General features: G+C 41.3%; 2 protein-coding genes across 2 annotated transcripts; one reads left to right on the top strand and one right to left on the bottom strand.

Moving 5' to 3' along the window:
- Window positions 1–1,442: 1,442 nt before the first annotated feature.
- LOC111593960 lies at window positions 1,443–2,547 on the bottom strand. Its single transcript, XM_023307054.2, has one exon. The coding sequence runs from the start codon at window positions 2,398–2,400 to the stop codon at window positions 1,453–1,455; it is 948 nt and encodes a 315-aa protein (XP_023162822.1). The 5' UTR covers window positions 2,401–2,547; the 3' UTR covers window positions 1,443–1,452.
- Window positions 2,548–24,644: 22,097 nt separating this feature from the next.
- LOC111593471 (splicing factor U2AF 50 kDa subunit) lies at window positions 24,645–26,032 on the top strand. The gene has a single exon (XM_023306236.2). It carries the CDS (start codon window positions 24,734–24,736, stop codon window positions 26,015–26,017), a length of 1,284 nt encoding a protein of 427 aa, XP_023162004.1. The 5' UTR covers window positions 24,645–24,733; the 3' UTR covers window positions 26,018–26,032.

Raw genomic sequence — 26,032 nt, 5'->3', positions numbered from 1 at the left:
ATTTCTCCCTTTTGACGTGTTGTTATTTTTTTCATTCCATTCTCGTCTTATGCTGTTTTGCCATTAGCTGCTGGGACTTAGGTTTGTCTTTATTTAGCTTGAGCAAATAGCTTAAGAAAAAAGACAACAACAAAAACAAAGTCAGCTAAAACTTTTTACTCTTCGATAATGCAAACATTTCGAGCGTGATTGGGTTTAGCCGGGCTATATTTAACTAAGGTCAGAATAGAATCAACTGATTAAATTTTATTTTAAATGTGAAAAAATATGATGAGCCTATACAAATATGTACAATACACAACATCTTGAAACAGTTCCACTCGCTTACGTTAAAAGTCAAAAGATTAGTATTTACTTTGCGCAATGTCTGGTTTGGCAGCTCGTTCTGCTGTCCGTTTGTTTGTATGAACTCAGAGCATTCAGGCGCTTCAGAGACTTGAAATATATATGCATTGGTAATCTTGTCTAATAAAGTGCTTAGTATAAGTTCGTGGGGAGTGTGGAAAATCGTCTTTTCTGATTTTCCTATTGAAGGTAGGGAAGCTAAGGATTTACCAAGTATGTCAGAGTTGACATTTTCTACAGATCGACCAAAAAGTATTATATATATCCACTTAAAGGTGACAGTTACTATATATTCCATAAAATCCTGCAAGTCCTAGAGACTGTATTAAATGTATTGGAATATATAATCAGTGCCAAAGGTAAATAATAATTATATGAGATTTTTCTAAGCCTGGCTTGCAAGTTTTTGCTCTACAGATATTTCAATAAATTATATAGCTCGGCAATTGGGGCATGGAAAATTTCTATTTTAAAAGCTATGATTTTGAAGTTGTATTATAAGCTCGTTTGAGCTCGACTGAAGCGTTCTAACTTGTTGCTATTACCATTTCTGATTTATTTGCCCTTGCTGTGCTGTGTAACATGTCCAAGTCTTGCGACCTGCAGCAGCCCTCATAATGTGAAAAAGGTGTACAAATTATGCAAAAATGTGTAAAACATGAAGATAAATATGTAATGACGCATGTTGATTTTTGTATCGTTTTCTTGTTTGGTGAGCTGTTTAGGCTAACGGATTGAAAATCGATTGGGACGGGCAAGGCCAAGCCCAAGCCCAGGCTTCGTAGCCAATTAGAGCCGAACGACAAGAGCAACAATAATGGTAACAGCTAACACACTCGAATCGTGTAATGTGGCTCATTACATCATTTTATACAAATAGCGTGGCTCAAGTCACAAATCTTGTTTTCGGTTTTGTGTCCACGACAATGATGACAAACAACATGTCAACTTAAGGTGTGAGCGCAATTCAAGGTGATAAATTTGATAGATGCCCGCATGCAGATGTAAGCTAAGAGCAGATCGTTTAGATTGTGAAGATACAGTTGTAAAATTAATAAATACGCAAAATTTTATTTAGAAATTTAAATGAAGTGGAAGCGGCAGCAGTCAAGCACTCGAACGCCGATTTGGCTGCGGGTCAAAATTGAGTACATCGAAAGTGAGAATTTTGTAGAACGAAACCGACCAGCCTGGATCGTTGAGGCGCGACAGCACACGTCCTATCATCATATTGTGTGCCGTTCCCGATGCTGGCTGCTGATCTTGGTGATTGCCATCTGTTTCTTGGAAGGACGAAGTTTTCGGATGCCTGGATGCTTCTTCCTTGCGCCTCCACTCAGCTGTATAGTCACGACGAAACCGTATAAAAATTTCGGCAAAAACGATTCGATGTGGCACTGAGACAACATCTGACGGGGTCTTCAATTCACTATCCATGCGACGCAGAATTTCGTTGATCTCCACTAGCTCACTGGGCGAGTCGAAATCCTTCGTATTCCGCAGACCGACAAACAACATATCGATAAATGCATATTTCCGTCCATAGTTCTGACGTGTAGCAACCTTCATGGGTATGGCACGGCGCAGATGCTCATTTTCGAAGCGCACCAGCTGCAGTCGCGAATCATTCCGCGATAGAAGCATGTCGCGTGTGATTTGCTGGAAGCCCACAGGCGTTGTAAATTCACTAATCTTCTCTGCACTTTGCTGTCGTATGATGTCCGTCATAACAATGGCGGCCTGCTTGGAGCCTTCAACGAATTCGGTCTCATTGAATCCGTAGTCCCAAAGCCACTTCAGCTTCCACATATTGAACTTGGTTATCAGGTATTTCCACGGATTGTGTAAATATACCAGCTTTGGTATAACCTTGCGGCGTTGTTCGTTGACAGCATTCTGCCGTTTCCATTTGCTGCCGTGCACCTGGCGGCAGCCAAATGGTGACTGAGCTGAACGATGGTTAACGGTAGGGGGACGGCATGCGAGGCAGGCGATGCAGCTACTCAGGCTGAATTTACGCTGTACACCATTGTTAAGAAGAAAATTAATTAGCATCTCGACTACAGGTGGAAGGTGCTTTGCATTTTTCTGCAATCTGCTTAACCAAAATTCGTTCTATATCTTGATCCAACGTTTTTTTAAAATTACTGTTAACTTACGAATTTTGACAATTAAATCGAACTTTTTGTTTTGAGTAAACATGTGTAAAGAGAGGGGGAGCAAGAGAGATTGAGAGAATCGAGAGTCCCTGCTGGCAAGTGAATGTCGTATGTGAAGATCGTAAACATTATTTGGGCGATACATAAATTATATTCGACTTGTGTGGACTGCGTGAGTGTCTGAGTATCTGAGTCTCTGCGCGCTGCGTGGGACAACAAGTGCTACGGGCTGACTCGTCTCCGGACTCCGATCACACACGCAAACGACTTTAAAATGAGTGTAGAAATGATAAATAAAAGAAGTGAAAAGCTTTAAATGCAATTGTTGCGCCTTGGAGATGTGTATTTAAATGGCGCGGCAAATTTAATTATGTGTAAGAAATTTAATGGAAAATTAAAGAGAAGCTGCTCAAAGCTCGCCAACTAGCTATACACTCGAAGAGAAATGTTCGTAGAGCTTGAGGCATGGAAGTCAAGTAAAATTATATACAGCGATATATAGATGGAAACAAATTCCAATAAACCTTAAAGTGGTCTTTGGGAAGTGACTTCATCATTTACCTCTGTGTCTAGAGTGACCTTAAAAGTCAACCATTACGCAGTCAGACCAAACTTTACAGAAAATATCTAGCTTGCTTCTTGTCTACTAACATTTCATGGCTGGCCTAATGCTTTGTATTATGGAACTGTATATTACTTTTTTACCTATTTATTTTTTACCAACATTAGTTTATCAGTTCCCAGCTCCGTTGACTGGTTGACACAAAATGCGTGGTCGTCACATGACGGGGCAAGAAAGAGAAAAAGTTTCAGAGCGTTGCAGCGTCGCAGCGTTGCGATAAGCATCTTTTATGAACCGCCGTGTTGCAGCCAAACACAATGGCAACAACTAACAGATACTTATTTGAGCGAGAGAGATTCAAATTGAAATTCGAATGAAAATAAGTAATTCATTTCGCTGTGGTTGGCAGGCCAGCATCAGGCATCGGGCATCGTTTATCTTGTTGCTCATTAAATCATTCAACTGTCAATCAATTTCCCCCTCACTCGATTCATTCGTCTCGCATTCGTTGTGCCACTCATGAGCTGCATCTATGATTTGAGTTGAGTCGAGTCGAGTTGAGTGTGGAGTGGACTAGAGTGGATTGAAGTTGCGTCGGGTCCAGCCTTTGGCTACAGACAGTCGTCAATTGTCTTCGGCACATAGCCAAAGGAAATATCTATCTCTCTTTCAAATCGTCGTCTAGCGGTCGCTGTCCAACATAATTACTCGTGTCTACTGTTCAAAACTGCACGCATTTCATTCTTTTCACTAGACGCAACAATGTCTATAGCAGTAAATTGATTCCTCTGTCAAATGAAGCTATTCAGCTTTTTGTAGCTTGCCTGGCAGTTGTAGCATGCATGTCTAACATGATCTCATGTATAAATTATTATAAATGAGTAGACCTGAGACTCTTTCTTCTATTGAATCTCAGTGCAAGTGCAAATTCCAGTAAATATTCCTTTGTAATTATTGCTATGCGATATACGATATAGAGCAGACACTGCGAGCGATTTGAAGTATTTATGAATATGTATTTGGATCGCTTAGACTCTGGCACGGCATAACTCCACGCGACAGCTTTGGTTTGATTGTCGCACTCTGTTTTTGCGCTCTGATCGAGTTTTAGGTTTCAAATATGGAAGTTGACATGTATGCCGGCATTCAATGTATTTCCCTCCCAAGTTGTGCTTAGCATAAGTATCTGTAGATTTCCATATCTAAAGCCGAGCATGAGCTTGAGTATCTCGTTGCTCGTATCTCGAATATTGTATCTCGTGACATGGGCATGCCAAAATGCTCTCGTACCTGTCAGGCGATTCAGGTTAAATCAATCAAACGAGAGTTGGAAAAACGAAACCTGTCAACACGGTTCATTGTTTGCATGCGCCGCGTTTAATGAAAGAACCCGCCCCGAAACAAAACAAAAACCAAACAAAACAGTACGAATCGTAAACGAACCCAACTAGATGAGGGTCTGTATGGGGCGGCGGCACTATAGATAGATTTATGCGCGTATCTCACAGATACTCACACACACACACACACAACACACACACGACTTGCTGCATTTGGCATTCGTGCAGTTATTTGCATTTTTAGTTATTTCCATCTGGTGAACTATCGTCTGGTTCATACGGGTGGTCATTTAGCATATTTTGATATTGAGATTTATTGACAAGATAGAAACGTGTGCGACGTGCCTTAGCTGTGGTTGCCGTTGTTGTTGTCGCTGCTGCAGCTTTGTCGGTTAGGGCCGGAAACGTTATGGAAACGCATATTATGTCAAATGTTATTTAGAGTTAAATTAATTGAGTTTTGATGCCGAATTCAGATCGAGTTACAAGCGAGACCTGCAAATGGGTAGAAGAAAGAGGCGCCCACTTAAACAAGTTGACCACAGAAATCATGAGGCACAGTGCGTGCCACAGTGGAACAATGCCACAAATGGAAATCTATCCGACTATCAGAGTTTCCATGGAAACCCTGCAAAGCGCGGAATGTGGTCGTGCCATTGAAATGCGATACGCAAGGTGAGGGACTTAATGAAAGAGTTGCTCAGCTCGTAGTGGCGCGGGGATCAATGCGATACGCGAGCCAAGGGTACTAAACGACCGAGTCGTGGGGATCATTGCGAGGTGATCACCGGGCAGACGCAAATTGAGGAATTGCTCACGGTTGGCCAACTGCTAGGGTTTCAGTAGTTGTCAGCAGCTGTCAGTCAGTGCTGCGGTGTAGCTCTTGGCCGGTGCTCAATTTGTCTGGCAAATCGATCGTCACTCGGCGAAAATATAAAAAAAAAATATATATATAACCGATGCCTGCTTTTGCGGAAGCCGGCAGGTTCAACTAAGTCGCCTCAAATCCGGTCGCTCAAATTGCAGACTTGCTTTAAGCAACTGTGGTAATTGAATACTCTCACGCATGAGCTGATCCTGACGATTCGATTGTCATTCGGCGGCGTTGGCGTTGAGTCATTTAAAATTCCTAACCGCGCTTTGGCTGCCAAACTGTCAGTACGACACCTAGTGGGCAACACCTGCAACTGTCAGTGCCACACCACGTGATGTGCCTACTTTATGGCCACTTAAGTCCAGCCACTGACAGTTGGACGCTCGATGTCCACAGAGCTTCCAAGAAAATCGCCTAGGTGTGATAGCAGCTCAACCTCATCCGCGCCCCTGGCCACGCAGCTACCATGCACTCATCCATTCCTAACTGGGCGCAAAACCTAATTTATGGTTTCAAATTAAATGCACTCTCCGAGGGTATAGTCAGCTTTATGTAGTATTTGGCTTACTCTCACATAAAGTAGTTTGAAAAATGTGCCCAAACTATATTTATATGAGCGTAAAATGTGGGTTTAAGGTAATATATAGAGCACAGTTAACTCTCAATATTCTTGCCTTATTAACTGCTTATATCATATGGCGGAAATCTAGCCAGTTGGAATAAGCTCTCAGATCAGAATAACCCTAAGATTCTTCTTAGATCTTAGATCTTCATTTGAAGATCTATATCTATATCTATATCTATATCTATATCTATATCTATATCTATATCTATATCTATATCTATATCTATATCTATATCTATATCTATATCTATATCTATATCTATATCTATATCTATATCTATATCAATATATATATCTATATCTATATCTATATCTATATCTATATATCTATATCTATATCTATATCTATATCTTGTTCCTTCCTACTTTTTATTATCTTATATATTCAAATGCATAAGTTAGAATATTTCCAATTCGTTGCATCTAATATTTTGTATTTTCTTGACCGTTTTTTCAATGAGGCCCGCTTCAGTTGTCAGTGCCACCCAAAGCAAATGTGGAGAGTAGCTGTCAGGTCGGTTGTTTACGCGGTCATAATGCAAATGTGATTGAGTTTGGCTCGGCCCGCCAACATCCATCAGCTGAGCTAGTTCTCTCGGCTGGGTTAACCAAATGCATCGTATCTGCTGCATTACCCAGTAACCCAGATACAATAGCTCAGACATCAAAAACCATGAGCCAAAGCTAAGTTCAGCCGAGTGCGCGATTTAGGTTGGATTTTTTCATGTGTGCCACGTGTGCAGTTGCACAGACACACGCTGCTTGGCTCTCGCTATCAACCTGATACCAAAGGGCAAAAACTGAAACAAAACAGAAAGAAAATGAAAGCTGGAGGATGCAAACAAACCCAGTAACTGCCAGAGCTGACAGTAGCCAAAAAATATGTCATAAAAAGATATGGTCTGCGTCAATATTGACACAAGCGCCGAGTGTGACTGGGGGGCGGGCGGCACAGGTGCGCACCTGTGTGGCTTAGAGGTGGCAATGTTGTAGTCGTCATCATCTCTGTAATTTTCATTGTTTTGTGGTAAATGCCGCAGGCCAAGCAACGTGCCACACTTTCGTTTGTCAGCACCAATTACTGCACCGTGGCATGCAGGCTTTAAGCACATGAAACTTTAATTGTTTCATTAATTTTAGCAATTTTCATTTTAAATTTTAGTTCGCTGCAGTTTTGGCTAATGTTTACATGCATAACTCTTATGCCGGATCCTCTTTTATTACTCCTTTGACATTTGGCACTCTGCGCTAACGTATTCAAGGCTTCCCCTGTTTCGTTTCGAAACACTGGCTTAGAGGTTAACCAAGTTAAATTGTGCTATTTATATACCACGAAAATAACCCAAATTCTTTTATCGCTGGATAAATATTTATGCTCCCAACGGTACCGCAACTAACCCCAAAAATTCGATACGCTCATAAACAATGAAGGGAGAGGCGACTGCCAACAGCAAACAGCCAACAGCAAGAAGCAAAAAGCGTTCGCCTTCCTCCAACTTAAAACATTTGCCATTGTCCACTGTGCATTACTGAATTGTCTCTCATGTGTGTGTGTGTGTGTGGGGCAAGGAATTGTGGAAGGGCATCTAAATTTTGGGGTTGATTGAAAGACGTTCGGGTAAATTGTCAGCAGGGTAGCGCAGATGTGGCCTAGAACCAAATTGTTATATGCTAACTGACTCAGTGTTTATATTAAAGCCCCCCAGTCCAGTTGCTGAATTATTCAGAATATACTCGTAGAACGACTGCACACACGTGTATCAAACTTTTGATATGGGCTGCAGGTGGGGTGGGCTTGGGCTGGGGTTTGCATGTAGTTATACACGAATACATATAGATATATAAATGTACTTGTATATTTGTGACAATCTGTTGTAATTGCGCTAATTGCAATTTATTATTCAGAGTCTCACTTGTTTTGTGCTCATCATCATTATCATCAACGCAATCATTTTGCTGTGGATGACGTTGAGCAGAGAGTGTTGGCACCGAAACCTGACAAAATATTGTGCAAAATATCCGCAGGATATGTGCTTGTTGATTTCGCTTGAGACTTTGACATTTTATATGCTGCACAGGCAGGGCACAGCAGGCAGGGTGGGTATTATGGGATGATTGTGTGTGTGTAACATGACTAAATACATAAACAAATATACAGCTACCCAGAAATGTTGCAGATACAGATACAGATACTGCTACAGCTACAGATACAGATACTTATTAATAATAATGAAACCACGCATTTATTATGTCTGTTTGTTCGCGCTGCTTGTTTATTTATTTTGTATTGTATTTACACTGTCGTATCTCTATAGATATTATACATATATATTTATATAAATATGTATGGATACATTCATAAAAAGTCCCGTTAAATTTCAGAGAGAGATTCGCATTGCAAGTGCCGTCTCGAATTGCTGTCGTTATTCAATCACTTAAATGAAGTGCGGCATTACGCATTAAATATGAAAATTATAATGCAAAATTTTAATTTTATTAAGTGGTCTGTATTTCTTTTGTGTGCCAATCAATCTCTTTCCCTCGCTCTGGTCCCCGATCTCGGCTGAGAATTCGGCATTTGCAATTCAATTTACATAAGAGCTGGCAACGATTATGCCTTGTGTCATTGTGATTGGCATTTAACGCCCTACATAATGGTATTTAATTTCGAATCAAGTAGCAATAAGTGCGCCTAAGTATTTTTTCAAATCCGATTAGAGCAAATGAAGAAGTCTGCCCAACTAATATTAACGGCTTATTAGCTGTGCTATCAGATGCCAGAACAGGAAAGTAAAGTCTTCACAATAGCGTCTCTATTTAAGAAGTTTATTGTCTACCCAAAACTTGGTGCCCAACTTTTCTGGCCAGGTGTAACAGGTTTCTTTGTCAACTCTTAGCAAACACTTGACCCAATTAGCATTTGCTTGCAAAATTTAACCCCGTACACAAAAACACATAACACACATACACACACACACACACAGCTACATAAATTTGGAAGTTTTTTGTAGTAATCTCAGCAAAAACTGCAGCAGAAAGAACCAGCAAGAGATAGAAAGTGTGTAAGAGAGAGAGAGAGATAAAGTGGCAGAGCTGCATGAACAAGGGCTAAATAGTTGTTACACTAACTTAACCTCATTTAAATATTTTGCTGTTGTTGCGGTTGTTGTTATTGTTCTTACTGCTGCTCGGCATCATCTTGTTATTTTTGGGCTGCTCGCTCATCTCCTTTCAGGTGCATCAGCACACATTTTGCTTCTTCTTAATGCCAGCACACTCGCATAAAGTAGCACACGATGCGTGGGGGAGGGGAGGGGGGAGGGCGGCGAGTAAGGAGAAGTGCGCGGCTGTGCTGCATTTTGTATTCAAGTACAACGAAAATTGTTGTAAATTAGTAAAAATGTAAACACACACACACACACAGTAGCCATAAAACGGTGTGCGATGAGCAGCGAGGTCTGGCAGATGGACTTGGGAAGGTTAAGGTGCCCGGTGCTAGTTTGGGGCACACGGAGGGGCCCGGGCCGTGGTGCCCCTTAAGTGCCCAGAGTGAAGTAGCTGCTGAAGCGCAGCGTCTTCAGGGCTACCAACCTACGCAATTAAGTGACGACGATAGCAAAATAAGAACCTGCCGCCAAGTGAAAGGCCTCATTCTATATACATAAATACCGACTCGCCTCTCCTCCAACTCCCATTGACTCTTTCACTCTTTCTTTCATGCTGTCGCTGGCTATGCGCAGTTAACCTTTTTTGTTTGCATTAAAGTCGCAACAGAAGCAGCTGCCCAAGTCGCAACGCCTTGCCCCGTCTGCTCCCCCCTCGGCCCACTCGCAGCACTTGAACGGTTGCTTTAGCTTTCAAAAGGCTTTGGGTAACATTGTTTCCGACAGAATTTGGTCTTTTGAATACCCTAACAACGGCTATTTTTAGGGTGTTTCGAAATTTTAGCCCAATACCTGTCGTCATATTGTAAATGATAATAATATATTGGTTACTATACATAGCATATATATATTTTATATATCTTAAATATCTCACATATCTTATATACCTTATATACTTGAATAACATTTCTTAAGATAACCAGATTTCAAAATATAGGTAGATATTACAATGCTTAACTTTTGACTTAATATAAACATATATCGTAAAAAATATGTCAAATAAAAATAATTATAAAAATTGTATAAAATTTTAATATCTTCTTATAATACAAATATCCATCCTTTAAATATAATTTAAATTTGCTTACATTATATATATTCTTTTTATGAGATATTCGAACATTTAGATCACCTACTTTTTTATGCCCATATCAAGTTTCATGGAACATGTCAAGAGTATTCAGCCTTCGGCTAGCTACCAGCTGAAGCTGTTGCTCTCTTTCTTGTTAGCTACAGCATGTTTGCATTTACCTTGGATGCTTACTCCACAAGTGGGTTGTCAAGCGCTCTGCCGGATTTCAAGCACTCCGTTGTAGTCAAGAGAAGTTGTAAAATGCGTTTCATACTCGCAATGACAACAACAACAACAACGACAACGACAATAACTACACGACTACAATACAAATTGTAGATGCAAGTGGATTTGTTAAGTAAGAAAAGCTGCGCACAAGGCAAAATATTTTGTTTACCTTTATTTGATTATTTATTTAAATTTACAAACGTGAGCTTAGTGAATATATATATATATATATATATATATATACATATATATATATATGTATATGTATGAAAAAAGTAATGCAGCTGCTCTGGGTTATTTCGTCATATGAACAATATAAATATACTTTTATGCCAAATGAAAACAACTCAAGCACTCATGGTAGAATTTGTAATATGCTTGAGAATTTTATATTGGATTCGAGTGTGACTTCATTGAGCATCTATTTGATGTATTTCTGCGTAGAGTTAACTTACTTCCAATTTGCTTCAATTGATGTTAGGTTATAAATAGACGTCTATACAATATTATATATTTTATTTTATACAGGTAGAAAATGTCTTGATGCGTGTTGAATTTACTTAAGAACCTAATTAAATATTATATTAGTTGAAACCTCTGTTACCATAGCTCGTAGTCAGCTAAATGCTTTCATTGTTATTCCTCAGTGCTCTAATCCTCTGAGTTTTATGTAGAAATTATGCTTAGCTCTCAATAATGACGCCTCATATGATCTTATCCCTATATAGACACATTTCACACAGATTTCGTGTCGTTTCAGGCGGCTTACGGCCACTAGAGTAAAAGCTGGGCCATTCAGTAAGCCAAAGTGTAGTGTTATTTTATATGCTTTTATTTATTCAACTTTATGATATTTTTGATGTAATCCCACTGGCAGACAATTGGACTTCTGGAAATCGGAGTTAAGTCGTTTTATGCGCATCGCTTTTGTCGGCTAATACAGCCGAATAACCTGGGCCAGGCTGGAAAACGAAAGTGTCTGTCTGACTGTTATTTTATCTGCCCGATAAGCTGCAGCATCCGCGGGCTTTGATGTACATATATATATTTATATACAGATGTATGTGTCTAAGGTGAAGCTGTGCAAATTGCGTGGTCGATTTATGAGCGTATTTATGGCTGATCTTTGCATAAGACAGAAACTTCATAACAATGCGTGGCGACAGCTCATAAACACCCACCCAACGCCAGCTTTTCGATTGAGGTGTCAAACAGTGAATTTAGATTTGGTAATATTATCAGATAACACTTTTGATGACACTCTGTTAGGCCTGGTGCCGTAAAAGGTGTTAAAAATGGCAATGATTGATGTTTATACTGACGGCCAACAAGTTCACATTATTTGCCTTTACGTTAGGCCCGATCATCTGAACTTATCTTATTAATAGAGCATGCTTTGCTTTTGATTATTCTGCATGATAACGCCGACCAATCGCCATAAAACTGTAGAATTTATGCGATTTTAATTTTGTGTTTTTTCCTCTTTTTGTGCACATTTTCGAATTTGGTCATAAAATTGTGTGCGCCCACCTACCGGACAGGTCGACCATAAAATGTTAAGAAGCCGAATAAATATTTGAAATAGCTATAAATATACGTTCGCATATAGAGACGTGGTCGAGGACTGGCCAATCTTTTAATTAAGGCCATAAAACGGAAATCGACCACGTAACCTAAGGAAAACATCAACTTTACATTAAATCCACTTAATGTTCGAACAAAGTGCCATGAATGTCTTCTTTATCGCCACGTGCTCAGGCCGAGGGACTTCAAAAGATCCAGGTCCTTGTCCAAGTCCCCGCAGCCCACCTGCAGTGGGTGGCTGCCTATCAGAGTGGGGACGCATGCACGCATAGTAAACTGTTCTAATTCAAAAGTGTTGCCAACCAAGTGAGCAGCTCGCACCTGCCACCTGCCACCTGGACCGTGTCGCGTTGTCCCCCATATTTGATTTTTATTAGCCGTCTGGACAGCAGAACGCATCGCCTTTGGCGCTTGCTCTTTGCCAGGCAGCAGGTCATCCAGCCATGAGCCACGGCCTTGTTTCCTGCTGAGCAAAGTACGTATAAATTAAATATCTCGTACATTAACGCTCGAGTGTTTATTTTTGCTTGGGGCCGGAGCTCAAAACGTTTGCCCAGCAGAAAACTCAGAGAACTCATTAAATTAGCAAATGCCGATTTTAATGTCCTCGGCCAAGAATATTTGAGCGCACACAAATCATGAATCATTCACAGTTGCCAACTCTCCACTTCGACTTTTACTTAAGCCAAATAGATTCTAGCTCGCATGATTGTCATTTTATTTATTTCACATTTGTGTCAATGGCTAATCGAAAAGTTGTTGGTCACGCATTTTACTTACAGAGAGTCCTCTTGAATGTTGGTGCACTTTGGCAGCGATCAAACAGATTTGATATATTTTATATATTTATTTTTAAAGATGCAGACAGATAAATCTAATCCTTAATTTTTAGACGAAAGACCTACCTTTGTCTTGCATCGATATGGCTTTAATTAGTTAGTCCAGAAACCTAAAGGATTCCTTCATATTAATCTAGATTTCAATCCAAAAAAAATCTGTACTATCAGTAATAATAAAACCCGTTTTAGCTTCGCCTTCTTAGCATATTTATATTTCCATTTTCCAGTCTTAGAATTCTTAAATGTATCGTATTTGTAACAAAAGGCCAGGAAGTGACTGTGGGAAGCATTCCAAGCATTCAGAACCGTCTAAATTCTAACCTTCACATTGCTGTATTATCTGCTCTTACTTCCATTAGAGGCAGAGCATTTACAATTCGTTGAAACATCTGAAATTTCTGTTTGGCCGCACACAGCGGGCACTGGGTCTTCTTCGTCGCTGCCTCAGCTTCCGCCTCTGGCATTCAACGTTGTCTACCTGATGTGGTGGTCAGCGGTTCAGCGTGACCCAATGACACTTTGATTAATTGAAAACTGTCAAATTGCAAGTCAAATGTTGGCCCCTTTGGCCGCCTGCTGTGTGGTTTTCCTAATTGAATTAACTCATTAGCAGTAAATATCTGTATGTCCATCTAAGAGCGAGTATCTATGCAGCTACATCTGCATCTGCAGCATCCATGCAGCTAGCTGGGCTTCGTTTGCCGGCTCGTAATACAAATATTTCGAGAATTTTTCATATGGTTGTGTGTGCGTGTGTGTGTCTGCAAACATTTTGGGCAAATGTCATTTGCTTAACACAAAATTTGCTCGTCTGGGATTTATTAATGACATTTGAAATCAAGGCTAGCATTCATTTCATTTATTTGGCCAGCACGAAAGTCTTGCCCTCCCACCCACTCACATTCTGCCTCTATCATCCTCTGTATCCTATCTCTCAGCCCAGCTGAGTTTGGCCTTGTTTTAAGTGCTTTCTAATTTTAAGTGGCAATAATTTGTGCATTTCATGTCTTGTGACAGCTACAGATTGAATATCTTTGCTTGTTTTGCGATAATTAATTTAGAGCGCCCAACTAGAATGCTACACTAATGCGGCTGTCAAAGCAATCGAATTGAAATTGAGCACAAGCCGAATCACAAGATCTGAAATATTCAGCTGGGTGCTTAGCCCAGTTAGTTCACTTACTGATAGCTCAAATTTGACATGAGCAGCTGACCAGTTTAATCTGGTAATTCTATTAGTTAGCCCTTCATATAGGGTGTATATTTATATATATATTTATATATATATATGCTGTATTCTATTGAATTTCAATGGTGCTCGTAAAATCTGTGCACATTATTCACATAAATGAGCTTTTCTTTTATTGCCAGTTCGCAGCGGATGCCCGCCCAGATGAATACTTATATGACTGACTGTCTGGCTGTCTGGCTGTCTGCCTGCCTGTCTGTCTGTTTGCTTGACTGTGTCCCTGGCGGTAACTGGAGCTCGTTCGAAAATCCCTTTAGCTTCAGTTCAGTGTAGTTAAGTGCGTGTATTACGATGGCTGGAAAGGGAGCGATAACTGATGATGATGATTCCATTTGTGGTTTGAATAATTTTCATAATTTAAATAACAGCCAAAACGGCTTCAATACTGACAGTCTGTCATTCTTTCAGTCTGTCAGCCAGACTGACATACGCTAACCAAGGGCTCGACAAGAAAACGAGAGTGTAAATCACAGCCAAGTAAGCAGAGAGATAGAGATGGGGAGCGAGAGCGAGAGCGAGAGAAAGCGAGTTTGATAAATGGGGCAGCGACTTGTTACGCATAAATTTTGGAGGGTCCTGGCAAGTGGCAAGTGCCAAGTGGGCATTTGGGCTCCCAAGTAACTAAGTAAATCCTGAACGTCATGTGCGAAGTCGCAGTCGCAGTCGCAGTCGCAGCGCTTTTGGCTCCTGTTGTTCTTGTTCTGTTGTCGTCCTTTGAACAGCAAAAAACAATATTTCATTACATTTACATATTTTCACTCAATTTTCATATTTTCGCATTCGCGCGGGTGCCTAACGGATGCGAAGGGGCTGCAGTTGGGTGCGACTGTTGTGGACTCCGGCTCCAATTTCGCGCCTTTGTTTTTCATTTTATGGTAATTCGCTCAGTCCCTCGGTTCGTCGCTTTCCCTTACTGCCACGCCCACTGCACTGCGGCGCCCTCAAGTGCTGAGCGGCTCAGTTCATTCGTTCGTTCGCATTTCGTATGTCAGCATTTTAAATAGGCTTTTCATGTTCGAATTTTATTGTATTTTTTTATGATTTGCCTTTAGCTCAGTTTTTTATTTTCACATTTCTGTTGCTGTTGTTCTCCTGGTTGCTGCTGCCATTTTTATTGTTGTTGTTGTTTGACTGAGGACCTTCCCGGTGTCGCCGCACCGCACGCCGTAGGATACATTAAATTCCGCAACTTGTATGTAAAGTCAAGCGACCCTGGCTTTATTAAATACAAATATTTTGCCTTTCGGTGGGGTTAACAGGCGCATACTTGAATATTGTTTGGTCTGCTTGCTTCCTGGCTGGGCTTTCCGGTAAGACACTGCCGGAGTGTCTGTGAGACTCAAATGGGAGCTTAACATTTGACAGGCTACGTGTAGCTGTAGTGTGTACAAGGACACCTCGCTGTCATAATAACATGTTATAAACGTAAGCTCACCAACCACTTAACATGCATGTTAAAATAGCTGATAAAATGAATTTGCCATACGCATACAACTCATGTGAGAGCAGAGCATAGAAGGATAGCTAAATGTTCTAAATGCAAGTTATAAAAGTTTTACGAACTACTTAACATGCATGTTAAAGTAACTGATAAAGCAAATTTGCTATACACAGACAACTCATGTGAGAAAAGAGTATAAACAGATATCTAACGGCTATAATTAGTTGCTAGGAACTATTTAACATGCATGTTAAAGTTGCTGAATGAAAGTGTTATACAAATAAAGCTCAAACTAGAACAACGAGGGAGCTACTTAACATGCAGGTTAAAATGAATGATAAAACGAATTTGCTATACACTCAAATGGTAACAGAGTATAAAAATATACATCTAACTGTTATACTGATTGATATAACAGTTTGCTTACGAATTACGAAAGAGTATATGTTAAAGTAGCTGAAGCTATAAAAGTTTTAAGGCTATAAAAGTCAAATTATATCCTCATGCTGTTCTAATTATAAGTTATAACAGCTTGCTCACGATGCCATATGCAGTCGAGTAGTCGATAGAGTGAATGTGTTATACAAACATATATAAGAAAATAAACAAACTATAACAGAATACCACACTGTTATCACAACCAGCTATGACAGTTTGTGAGCATGTGAATTGTAAGCTGCTAGAGTAAATAAATAAAATAGAAATCTAACTATTATTGATCTGATTTTTCAATAACATAATAAAATATTCTATATATATTTGCAAATGGGCCAATGCTCTCATGTTTGTGTGAGTTGTTTTTTAAGCAAATAAAATCTGCAAAGGCTTAAAAATTACCATGACAGCAAGCTGGCATCAGGGCAAACACTATAACAACAACAACAGCAGCCAATACCAGTGCCAACAATCTGTAAAAGGGAAGCTGCAGAGCGGAAAGTGTGCGAGAGAAGTACGCAAAAGCCGCATAAAGTGCGAGTGAAAAAATGAAAGCACTGAACATATATTCGCTCGTCATAAAAACATTGTGCAATAATTTTTGCATTTGAGGAACAAAACCAGGATCGACATAAAAAACACTGGGCTCACTCAGTTGATAAAGCACACAATATATAAGTATGAACTGGACGACGACAAGCTTAAAAGCTGAAAAGTGCGCAACTGTATGACAGTTGTTGCGCATTGCTGTTGTTGTTGTTGCTATCATATAATAAGGCTGTTGCCAGGCAACGTTACCCTTTATAAGCCATGGCATTTGACATTATCCAGCCAATCGACTCCCTTAACAAGTTACTTTGATGCCGATTTGTTGGCTGCTGTTTGTTCTTATACCCTAGTCTTTATAAATGCGAATTCGAGTTGTTAGAGTTTGGTTAGCTGGCTTGGAACAGATAGAAGACGATGTGGCTGTCGGCATTAAATATATATACTTTTGATCAGTAACAAGCATCAAGTCGATCTAGCACGTACATGTTGATCTCTGAAAGAGTGGAAGCTAGACATCTTAAATGCTGAAACTGTAGTTTGTAATAATCGATTACTTTTGCGTTTTCCATGAAATCGATTAGCAATGCTATCAAACTTAGATTCCTTGAGAATATCTCATGTTTATAATTTTTATGTATTTTTAAACATATAATTTTTATTTATTTTATTATTTATTGCCTGTCTCAGAATCTCTCTTCAGTGTATCTCTTAGTCGTCTTAGTCTAGTCTTAGTTTAAAAACGGACTTCAGTGGCCATAAACTCAGTTTACGTTTGGCCAAAAGCGTGTACAACAATTTCACAAATCTTGTTTGCAGCTGTGTTGGCACTTTGTCTGCTTAGCATTTGGCTTATATTACAATATTCTAAGGGGCAGCCAAACTAAAATTAACCTGACAACTGGGAGGTACTTGTATAAAGTAGGTTCTGCTTAAGCTAATGAGTGCAGTAATACATAGTTACAACGTGAGTGACATAATGTTACTGTATTACAGGTGATGCAGAAATGTGGTTAGATGATGATGTTGCTAATGATGAGCATAAGTAAGTTGGAAATTAAGTTTGGCTTACACTCAATACATGCTTTATGTAAAGAGTATTTGCTTCTGCTTACTTGCAGCTCACTGTCAATATAAAGTAGATGTTCCAGTACTTCATCAATATACCTGATAGATGTAGGGTATATCATTCCCTTAAGTCAATCCGTTTCATATAAAGTTTAACCATGTAACTGCTGTAATTCAGTGTTTCTTCTGTCACTTCTGGCCCATTGATTGGCCTTTGCAATTTCATTCAATTGACCAGTGCCTAGCCGAAACAGAAACCGCAATGCGCAGACAGCTCGTTAAATATTGTGCCGTCGAGTGCAGCGGGATTTCGGATTTCGAATGAATGCGCCACATGATGCGCCTTAATGAGTCAGAATCCCTGCGAATAATAACACAGACAAAGGTGTGTCCAGTGTCTGTAGGGATTGTCGCCAGTGTAATTTTGGACACAGCGATATGATCGCAGCTGACACGGGTAGACTGTGAAAATGTGTTGCCTAATTGAGGGACGCTCAGTGGTGCCGAGTGCCTGTGCCGTGCCTGTGCCCGTGCCTGTGCCTTTGCCACATGTCCGGCCTAAACAAAAGATTAGCAGCACTTTTTGCGAGCGCTGAAAACGACACGAACTGCAGTGTGGAAATAGTGTGGCAAAAGGAGGAAGAGGATCTCTGTAGCTGGTAGCTGGTAGCTGGTCAGCATGTGGACACGCGTTTTAATGGCAGCAAACAGCGCAAACGTTGCTCTTGCCTCATTCAGGGCAAAAACAATTGTCAACAGACGTGGAAACGTGACCAACGAATTTTACGCACAATTTCACTTTATGCAGCGACGGCGACCTGGAGAGCCATTCAAAGAGCTCTATGAGTGTTCACTGTGTTTAAGTGTGTGTCTGTGTGTGTCGTGCCACATTTATTGTTTAGAGCTGGCTCCTGCTGGCTGGCTGGCTGGCTAGCTGGTTGGCCGTCTGGCAGCCCACCTACAATAACCCACTCCATATGCTGACCAGACCAGAGTCAACAGCCAAGCAAAAATCCAATTAGGCGTCGCATGCGCGACGTTTGGCGCTTCAAAATCATCGCTGCTGCTGCTGCATCGTTTTTCTATTGTTTATTCGCACCCCTCGCCTCATCTATTGGCTGTCTTTTCAGTTGGCCACAATTGTGCAATTGTGCAAGGAAGTGCGCACACATAGCAACTCGATAAACATATGAATCATGCGCACTTTAAGTTGATTTATTCGACTCTTGCATTCTAATCATAAAAAATGATTGTGCAGGCGCTTGGACGATGACGACTTCGACGTCTTCAATGGATACTTTGTTGTGGCTAGGACTTCCGCAGCGTCTGCGTACATAATTGTAATGGTTACGGCCCATTGGAGCCGGGCATAAATCACGGGCACAAGGCGTCACACACGACATGGTCTAGCTGTGAGAGACTATATTACCTTTTATACTGCTCAACATAAAAGCTGAGTAATGACAAATCATCTATTCGAGTTGTGGCCGTTCGTTGGCATTAACAAGGCTCTATTAATAGCTAACTACATTGCTATAGATTTGGATAGCTAGGTGAACTCTATCTCATATAGTTGTCATGGCGGTTGGCTTTAAATACTAAAATAATTCAATCAAAATGAAATGCCATCATTATCATGGCAACTGTCTTTTTTTTTTTTTGTTGCCAATTCCCATTGGCCAATAGAAAAGTTTCACTTGACGAGAGAGTTCCTGTTGCCCGAATGTGTTGTTGTTAATGATCATGTTGACACAAGTTGTTGGCAGAATAATTTATGCGACTTCTGACGCTTTAAAAGTTGAAGAGAAAAACACAACAAAATATATGAAGTAGCGTATCTATTGCATATTTAATGACGAGGCTGTGGTTGGCCCCTGCCTATACGCGCGGTGGCCCGCAGCTCTGATTCCTGCAGCGCTTGAGCTTGGCCGGATGCGCGTGGTGGATAAAATTAAGAGCAGCTTGTTTACCGCCCCTACAGCACAAATGGACGGCGACGCAGTTTTTTGTCATTTGTCAACGTCGCCAAGTTCCAAGATTTTTTCCAGTTTCGGCGAGAGAGTAAAAAATGATAAACGCATTCGCTTATGATGTGTAGAGTTTCATAAATCATGTTGAAGCTTGAAGCTTGCGTGTTGTTGTTCGTCTGTTGGTGCATTTGCTAAAGTTTATATGGCAGCCGGAACAAGCGAGATAGAGAGAGGGCGATAGAGAGAGTGCGAGAGGGAGAGATCAGAAGGTCTCTAGGTCTCCAACGAGACCCCAGTAAGGTCGCCACGCGACAGCATTTAGACAAACAAGTGTCACTGAAGATGATGAAGAGCTGCCAGCCATACATAAGAGCAGACCAAAAGAGAAACTGAGTTGTCGCTGCGATTTATGCAGCGATTTGCAAGTGCCTCAGCCTCTCTGGCTACGGGCAAGGCTGACACTTGGCAGCTGTGCACAGATGCGGAGCTCAGCGCTGGCATGGCGTGTAGTACGCTTATTATTAAAGAGTGCATAGTTCTAATCCCCGCTGTGCTGCAAAAGACCAACAGATCAGTAATTGCCCTCTCAACAAGTGCTCATTATTAATCAGCTTTCACTTACACAATTCCCAGACGCCGCACAAAGCTCTGAGCCCCGGGCTAGCATTCATTTTTAAATGCCTGAACAAACTCGGAATCGATATCGTCAACTTGAAAGGGCGTCTAATAATGTGTTCAGCATGTCAACTGTTGTCGAATGGTTGCCGGCTGGAGGGGGTTGGGAGTGGGTCGTCAAAGCTCAGCTCAGCTGAGCTCTCAGTCAACAATGGACACCCGGCTAGCTGTTTGGCCTCCCTAGTGCCACTTATGAAATTGAATGTAAACAAAATGAGCGTTCAGTCAGAATGTCCCTCAGCGACACCCACAATTCATGGCCCTGTCCTTCTCTCTCTCTCTGTGTGTGTGTGTGCTAGTGTTTGACTGACATATCGGCGCCGAGCAGCCAATTAACATGCAATTGTCATAAATTTACCCAGCGCACAGATTATTAAACATTCATAAAATAAATTACAAGCCAAAGCGCATAAATTCTGAATTGATTTTAACGCATTCTGTGGAGGACTATTAAATGGAAATCAGAACAAAGCGCATTACCAGACAGAGAGAGAGAGAGAGAGAATGGGAGATGCGGAGTCGCCAAGCCAAGAATCTTGTTATTGAATTATAACAATTTCTACCATAATGGCTAAAGGAAAAACATAAATTTTGCCGTTAAAGTTTCCAAGGGTTCCACCCCAGCAACAACAATTCATAGAAATCAATTGCTGCGGCGCATTCAAGGGTTAAATTTAACTAGGGCAGAGGCAGGGACAAGGGCAGGGGGAGAGAAAGAGCAGCAAATAAATAGATGTGCTAGAGAAACGTAACAAAGAACATAAAGGGCAACTGCTGCACTGACTGAGAGGGCGAGGGTGGCTGGTATACAAACGGGTGTATTAGTTTGTGTAGTTTCAAGAGCTTGTGGGCTTTGTAAAGGAAACTTTGTCGTGCAGATACAGATAGAAAGAGAGGAAGAGTGAGAGGGAGAGTCACGCACACATGGCTTTGCCAAGTTGACATAACTCCGAGCTGATGTTAAAGCTGCTTTGCAAATGCAATTATCTAGCGTGCACTTGATGCAGCTACAAGTTCAAGCTGCTGCCTTGAAGATTCCCGGTGCACTATTATTGGATTACTGCGTGCTCTAATGGCATTTTGTCGCGTTTCGCTGTCGAAGCATCAAAAGCTGCTAAGCAGATAATTTCGCCGCGCTGCGAATGCCATTAGGAATTCTCTCTGGAAGCGCTTTAGTTTTAATTTTTTCCAGTAAAACTGAAATGATAAAAACTGCATCAGCATCAATGATAATGATCATGACGACGATAATGACGTTCACAAAAAATGCATGAAAATAAAATACAAAATGAACAAGAATTCAAACAAAACGAAAATATTTTATGACATTGCTGACAATTTATGATGCAAATGCCACGTTAAAAAAAGGGGCAGAGTAAGAGGGAGAGCAATGGGAGGAGAGAGTTGAAGGATGCGGGCAGCTTTTTGGGTGCAGCGACGACAAATTGTCGAGAAATTGCATAAAAATACATATCAAAATAAATTGTTATGCTGAAATCTGTAATCTGAAGTAGTTGCGGATGCACTCGAAAGATATTTACGAGTGCAGCTCTGCAGTGGGCCAAAAAGAGATGCAGAACTAGAGAGAGAGAGAGAGAGAGAGAGAGAGGAGGGGAGAGAGGGAGTCAGCAAGTGCAAAGGGCAGCAGTCCATAAAAGGCAAAAAACTCTGAATTGTTTTTCTGTTGATTCATCAGAAAATAAATTGAAATATTCTTGTTGACATTGCACCAAAAACAAAAAACAGCAAGACAACAATGCAACAAAGAGCATGTTCTGTGTTCAGCATATCATGGAGTCGGTTAAGCTCTCTGTGTTTGCTCTGGTGATTTATTTAATTTACTAAAACTAGCAGCATAAAATATTTGATAATAAAATCACGTTCACACGCCTACGGCCACAAATCAATTGAAACACGCATCAACCGATCGAAAACCAAAAACAAAACCAAAAAAAAAAAAAAGATTCCCTGACCGACCTATTGACCAAAACCAACCAAATCAACAAAATCAAGCAGCCAGTTCATTAAAACTTTTATGCATATGTTTGTCAAAAAATGAGTCCCATTTTCGTGGAACAGAGCAACCGCAACATCAGCAACAGCAGCAGCAGCAGCAGCAGAAGTCCCCAAACACTAACAACTTCAATTCGTTGTGACGTTTCGCTTAGCTTCCCTTTCCCTGTTGGGGATTTTAGCCTTTGGGCAAAATTGAAATCCATCCGAAACCCCAATAAAAAACCTTCCTGTGCGGTCGACAAAACACAAAAAAAAGAGCAAAAAGCAGAAAAATTTGTTACATTCCAAATGTTAGTTAGTTAAAAAGCATTTATTTATGAACATTTCAATATAAATAGCCCGAATGTTGGCAATTTCAGCAACATTTACCACATTTGATATATGCACGCAATAAATTTTGGTGGCTAACCGACATGAGAACCACATAGAAACGTCAGCAGCAACAACAACATTATTAGAAACCAAAATGCGAACGCCCAAAGCGCATCGAATCGCCTATGACTAATGCCCATGTGATTCAGTCAGCGATGTGAACGGGAAGCCTAAGGTAAATAAGGTGGGTTCCGAAGAATTCAAGGGTATACTTTATAATGTGAGTCTAGGAAATGCCGAAGCGTTAAATGACTTAGCGATAATTGCATTTGAAATCGACTCTGGCTTTTGATACATTATTTATTCAGTTCGACTCACTTGATGCCCCTTGAGGTCCACAAAAATAGCTACTGAACTTTTTTGATTTAAATAAAGTCCTCTTCATACGCCATGTCAAGGCTGTTGCTTCAATCAAGCCATTGCAATTCCTTCTGCGGTCATCCGGTCTCTGATATAATTATATAAATTATTCCACTTCGATTTCTAGCGATGTTTCTATGTAAGCAATGGCTTTATGTGCCCACAAATTCCCATCGATTTAAATATGCATATAAATATATACGCATTCAATATTATAATTAGTTTTATTTTTTTACTTTTCGATTGCTTTTTCTCATTTTCATGCTGAGCACTTTATTATGAATTTTTATGGCGTCCTATCACATTATTATTATTTTTTTGTTTTTGTTCGAAATTAATTTATCGCCATCAAATAATAACGCGCCGAAATCGAAGCGAACGATCGAAAAAATACTTATATATATATATACATATATATAAAAACACTTTTCGGAGGCTTCGTCATCGTCAATGTCTGCAGAAGCGTTGCCTGCATTTAAATGGACAAATTAATTGCGTTTGTCATGTGGTCGGCTCTGGTTCTGGTTCTGGCCTGAGTCGCCGAGTTCATGAGACCTAAATCAAAAAATAAAAATAAAAACGAAAAGAGAAAAAGCACCTGGATAAAAATGCGATTTAATTGGTTTTTGGACAGCGTTGAAATGTGTTTAATTTAGCATTAATGAATATACACATCATCGGGCTGGGTGCTTGGAGAATTGGCGTTGAATTATTGGATAGTTCGAAGTCGTTATAAATCTTCTTATCGCTGCGATCGGCGTCTGATCATCAAATGTCCATTAAACAGTTGCAAGCACAGCCATTATCCTTGTCTATCTGCGCTGAGCCCTCGGCAAGCCGTCCTTCATCTGCTTCTTCTGCTTCACTTGGAACCCCCAGAACGCGCTGTTGGTCCCAAAAGCCAAGGGGATCCCGATTCTCTGGACATTAATTATCACACAGTTTGAGTTTTTCGATCGAATACCTTTTTTGATACACGACAAAGTCGTTGCGGAGGGTTCGCTGCATGCTGTAAGCGTGTAGGAGTATCGAACGTGATCCCTTCGCTGCCTTCAACTGCTCCTCCGCCTTCGCTTGCAGCCTCGTGTCAGTTGACATTTTGATTGTGTCGCCTTTTGTGTATTAATTGAGCATCGCTTTTTTCTTCTTCTTGTCGCTCGAGAAATTAAGTCGTTTCCCCGGAATGCCGAACGCTCAAGCTATGCCCCTTTTCCATCATGGACCACACATGGCGCGACAGCACAGTGGGACGCGTGGAGCTTCATGGAATCATCAAAAAATGTATGCTCTATTAGCGCAGCCTGCGGGCCGCATTGCCAAATTAATTGGAATTAATTAGCGATATTAATAGACATTATTATGATAATGATGAAGACGATTCGCATGAATTTATTGAGTTAGCACCCGCAGCAACATTTCGATCCAACGACTGGCCAAGACATTATAAAATTCTCCTCATTTGATAAATCACTTAATTGCGGCTCTCGGCCAACTGTGCGAGAGACGTTCGAATTAACATTTCAACAAATATTTAATAATCGAATTATTGTTGCATAATTGCGATGTCTGATTGGAATGTGGCTGGCATACATAGAAATACCCGAGGGATTTCGCTACAGCAAACATTCCTGGAGAGTTTTTGTGGGCCTTAAACAATTTAAATGCAACTCTGGTTGATTCCTTGATTAGTTAAGTAATTTCAACATAGTTACCTTTGTTCTTCCAAGCTGTCAGAGAATAAGCCCCAAATCTTGATTTATTAACTTGCACCTTGTTGTTGCCCCCTGCTGCGAGTTTTCAAATTCTATCATGGGTCGTGGACGCCGAGAGAAGCATCAAACACGCAGTCGCCATCACAGATCACGTTCGCGGTCGCACTCCAAGCATCGGCCGACGCGCTCCAGTTCGATAACGAGTCAATCGGTTCCAATGAAGCGTCGCAAGGAGCGCGCCAATTCTTCATGGGATATACCACCGCAGGGCTATGAACATCTCTCACCAGTCCAGTACAAGGCAATGCAGGCGAGTGGCCAAATCGCATCCCGAATCGTTCCTGATGCCCCGCCCACTGGCGAGTCGGCAGCGATTGCGACGGTGACGCGGCAGGCCCGTCGACTGTACGTCGGCAACATTCCATTCAGCACCACCGACGACGATATGATGGCCTTCTTCAATGAACAGATCAATCGCTTGAACGGCACCCAAGGAATCGACGGCAATGCTGTGCTCACCTGTCAAACGAATCTGGACAAGAATTTCGCGTTTCTCGAGTTCCGTTCGATGGATGAAGCCACGCAGGCTATTTCCTTCGACGGCATCAGCTATCGTGGCCAGACGCTGAAGATAAGACGCCCGCACGACTACCATCCGGTGGCCTCGATAAGCACTGCGGAGGTTGTGGAGATCACAAAGGGATCAATCATAAATGTCCGGAATACGCCAATTTCGCCCGTGGTGCCCGATTCGCCGCACAAAATCTACATTGGCGGCCTGCCCACCTGCCTGAACGAGGAGCAAGTCAAGGAACTGCTCGTTACCTTTGGCCACCTGCGCGGCTTCAATCTGGTTAAGGACACCGTGACGGGGCAGAGCAAGGGCTTTGCATTTTGCGAGTATGTTGATTCCTCCATTACGGAACAGGCCATAGCTGGCCTGAACGGCATGCAGCTGGGCGATCGCAAGCTCATCGTGCAGCGTTCCATTGCCGGTGTACGCAATCTGGTGGCCAACCAGTTACCCGTGCTGCAGGTGCCCGGATTTCCCATGGATGTCACCACGGGCAAGCCCACCGAAGTGCTGTGCCTGCTCAATATGGTGCTGCCCAGCGAGCTGTTGGACAATGACGAGTACGAGGACATTCGCACGGACATCAAGCAGGAGTGCGCCAAGTACGGCAAGGTAAAAAGCTTAAAGATTCCACGTCCCAGCGACGAGTTACCCCAAGGCGGCTGTGGAAAGGTTTTTGTGCGCTTCGAATCCATCGACGACTGTAAGAAGGCCTTGAACGCATTGAGCGGGCGCAAGTTCAGCGGACGCATTGTCATGACATCATTCTACGATCTAGACAAATACAAACGCAAAGATTTTCAATAATAATCTCGGGATTTC

This window comes from Drosophila hydei, unplaced genomic scaffold, assembly GCF_003285905.1.
Source record: "Drosophila hydei strain 15085-1641.00,03,60 unplaced genomic scaffold, DhydRS2 tig00000060-arrow-pilon, whole genome shotgun sequence".
Classification (NCBI taxonomy): domain Eukaryota; kingdom Metazoa; phylum Arthropoda; class Insecta; order Diptera; family Drosophilidae; genus Drosophila; species Drosophila hydei.
This window is presented reverse-complemented; position numbering and strand designations above follow the sequence as displayed.

Bases quoted from the DNA above. Each gene is read 5' to 3' on its own strand.
- LOC111593960 (XM_023307054.2), bottom strand. From the start codon at position 2,400: ATGCTAATTAATTTTCTTCTTAACAATGGTGTACAGCGTAAATTCAGC.
- LOC111593471 (XM_023306236.2), top strand. From the start codon at position 24,734: ATGGGTCGTGGACGCCGAGAGAAGCATCAAACACGCAGTCGCCATCAC.